The sequence below is a fragment of the Helianthus annuus genome, chromosome 3 (assembly GCF_002127325.2).
Source record: "Helianthus annuus cultivar XRQ/B chromosome 3, HanXRQr2.0-SUNRISE, whole genome shotgun sequence".
NCBI classification, from domain to species: Eukaryota; Viridiplantae; Streptophyta; class Magnoliopsida; order Asterales; family Asteraceae; genus Helianthus; species Helianthus annuus.
In genome coordinates this window covers 95,009,606-95,012,738 of record NC_035435.2, presented here as the reverse complement: position 1 = coordinate 95,012,738, position 3,133 = coordinate 95,009,606, and the positions used below count along the sequence as shown (strand labels likewise).

Here is a 3,133-nt window from a genome sequence, read left to right as displayed (position 1 = left end):
CTTCTAAAAGATGATTATATTGGTCAGGTCATAGTAAGTATAGTAAATACGCTTATATAATAATATCCATCAACCTCATAACACATAACATCCCATGTTATAATATAACACAAATAATTCAACAAAGCATGTAGTGAGAACGTTGCCATTGAGCTTTCATTAATCATGACCACAATGTAGTTTTACATGTTTTACAGTACATCATACATCAAAATAAGATCATAAGGTTACATCACCCCCAAAATGCAAGTCAGTCTACACTAATCGTATACAAAAGTGTGGTCTTCCAAAAGTCTTTGTCTGCTGGCCCAATTGCGACTTTCTCACCAAAAATGATCCACCTGCACCAAACCAAAAATATAGCTACGCTGATGGCAGAGGGGGAGGAGGAAGATAAGAGAAAAGCAAACGGTGCATGTGCACCCAATCCTCCTCAAGGGCATGAATAACGCGCAACAAATAGCCAATCTGCTGCTCAGGTGTAAGGAAACGAACATCTGAATCAGGGGGTAGTGGGAGGGGAGCGTGCGGTGCGGCAAAAGGAGTCTGACAGTGACACGGGGGAGGACGTGGAGTCCTCTCTAACTCCTGAATGCGACGACTTAGTGCATCCTGCTGCATCTGCAGGGATGCAAGTATGGCCTCTGTAGTGTATCCAACATGGAACGGGTGATACGGGTCTGATAACGGCATAACATTGGGCGAAGACCACAGAAACGGCTCGCCCGAAGGTACAAAAGATGGTGCAGTGTGAGGGAACTGGGACATTAATGGAACAGATGATGATACAAGTGGAACAAAAGCAGGCTGCTGCCTCGATGAACCCTCTCCAAGACGAGGTAGAGGAATATCCTGGAGGAATGTGATAGGAAGATCAGTGCGATGGACATCAGCGATATGTGGGTGGAAAGACGGAACATCAATAGGTGCGGAAACAGGTGCTACAGGAGGAGTGACTGGTAGCACAAACGGAGGGTAGTCATCATCATCCTCGATCCACCCATTACGGGTGTCAGCATAATGGGGATCGATGTGAGCGGCCAAAGGTGCACGGTCAACAAATGCCGGCACGGGATCAGGCAGGGGTGTATCAGCAATAGGAACATCCACCACTGGTGGTGCAACAATGGGAATATCAACAATAGGTGGTGCAAGTGCTGGTGCATCCGCAACAACAGGGTCGTGCACCGGTACAGGATCAGGAGCAATAACAGGCTCAGGGTCGACAAAGTCCATATCAAAGTCGGCAGGTATATCAGGAAGCTGATCAATGGGAGCCACTGGTGCCTCCAAGTGCTGGTCAACAGGAATAAACTCGATCTCGTGATCGGGATCGAAATCAGGAGGAAAAACTGGATCAAAATCGTCCTCGAACTCATGATCAAACTCAAACTTGTGAGGTGGACCAGGTACAGCTGACATCGCTACATCTGAGTCAGCGTCAGGAAAGTAGTGTTGTACGCCCTGGTCGTGCAAAGAAGCGAATGCCACAGACTCAAACGAGTCTGGGCCAGGTGAATCAGCAGGAGCCTCCTCCACAGGAGCCTCAGCAACAGGAATGATGGCATCATCAGCAATCGGGGCCCCACCCTCATGGTCGTCCTCAGGGGGACCCTCAACGAAAAGATCGATGTCGTCATCAGCCATAACATCGAGTAGCAAATCCTCTACGGGAAATGCGGCAAGTGGAACAGGAGCAGGGATCTCAGCAAGAGGTAGATCCCCAGCAGGAATGCCATCAGCGGGCTGAACCTCATCCCCGAAGTCGGGCAGAGCGAAAGGCTGAAAATCATCGTCATCCGTGCTCGTGGTATCCCACGTGTAAACCTCTCCCTCGGATGGTATCTCATCGTCTGATACAGTCGCCATGGGGTCCAATGTATCTGATACTCCAGTATCGGAAGAGGAAACCATAGTGTCTGTAACACAACCACACATATACACATATATCAACATATAATCAAGTAAACATGTAAGTCTCAATAATGCAAGCAAGCAATCATCCTAGTCTTCACCAGACTATCCCTCCCAGTCTCTCAGACTGAACTCCCTAGCCTCTCAGACTAACTCTCTGGTCTCTAAGACTAACTCCTAGTCTCTAAGACTAAATTCCCCCAATCTCTAAGATTGATCCCCTCAGTCTCTAAGACTGAACTCCCTCCGTCTCTAAGACTGAAATAGATGTGTAATTGTGCCCTTTGTTCGTAAAAAAAATGTTTGTGCCCCGGATCTGGACTTTTAGTGTATGCAATGTAAAAATGTTTGAAAACATTTTCGTGAGAGCCCTAGTGATCATAGTCTAGACTCGAGAAAGAATCCTAGTTCTCTATGATCGAGGCTCTGATACCAAGCTGTCACACCCTGGCTTTTCCAGAAGCGTGGGTTTATTCGGTGTGACTTCCTAATACCATAGCAACAAATGCTATATGAAAATAAAACACAAGATGCTCATCCATTCATTTAGTTTAATAATACCACAACATCATTGTTTAAAAATGTCGACACTTACGAATAGTTACAAACCATACGTGTTCATGAGACACCACAAAAGACTCTAATTAAAACGAGGTTTGGTGACATGTGACCCGTCCAGGTAAGGGTTACACCTGCCAAACCCAACAATCTTGGATGACATCTTTATTTAATACGCAGCTTAACGTGCATCACCTGCCAGATCCGATCAATTCCCTGAAATACATGTAGTTTGAAAAATCAACAAAACGTTGAGCGAGTTCAAGTGTATGTGAGTATGTATAATCCTTTGTAAACGATGTATGTATAAAAGTCCCTGGTATGTAGCAATAAGGAATAAAAAGATATCACAAATGGTTTGCAAGGCCATTGATATGTGTGAAGTGATGTAGGAAGACTGAAACCTAGCAAATTTGTACCGGGCCTCGGCTGTAAGACACAATCACCACTATGGGCCGCCCCGGCCTCATGGGTGTGGGCTCGCTACACCCAAATGATCTATCACTCATGCCCCTTAGTCCTACTACGAGGATTAATGGCCTTTAGTAGCAACCTACTCATTCACATGATCTAACGGTGTATGAAAGTCCCTCCTTAAGCTTACCATACCATGTATAAAAATGTCTGTATAATTGTAACGGTATTTTGTTAAGTTATATTA

The 3,133-nt window shown here is 45.5% G+C and overlaps 1 protein-coding gene across 1 annotated transcript; it reads right to left on the bottom strand.

Moving 5' to 3' along the window:
• Positions 1-363: 363 nt before the first annotated feature.
• Positions 364-1,914, bottom strand: LOC110932032 (calphotin-like). Its single transcript, XM_022175393.1, has one exon. It carries the CDS (start codon positions 1,912-1,914, stop codon positions 364-366), a length of 1,551 nt encoding a protein of 516 aa, XP_022031085.1.
• Between the last annotated feature and the right edge of the window lie 1,219 nt (positions 1,915-3,133).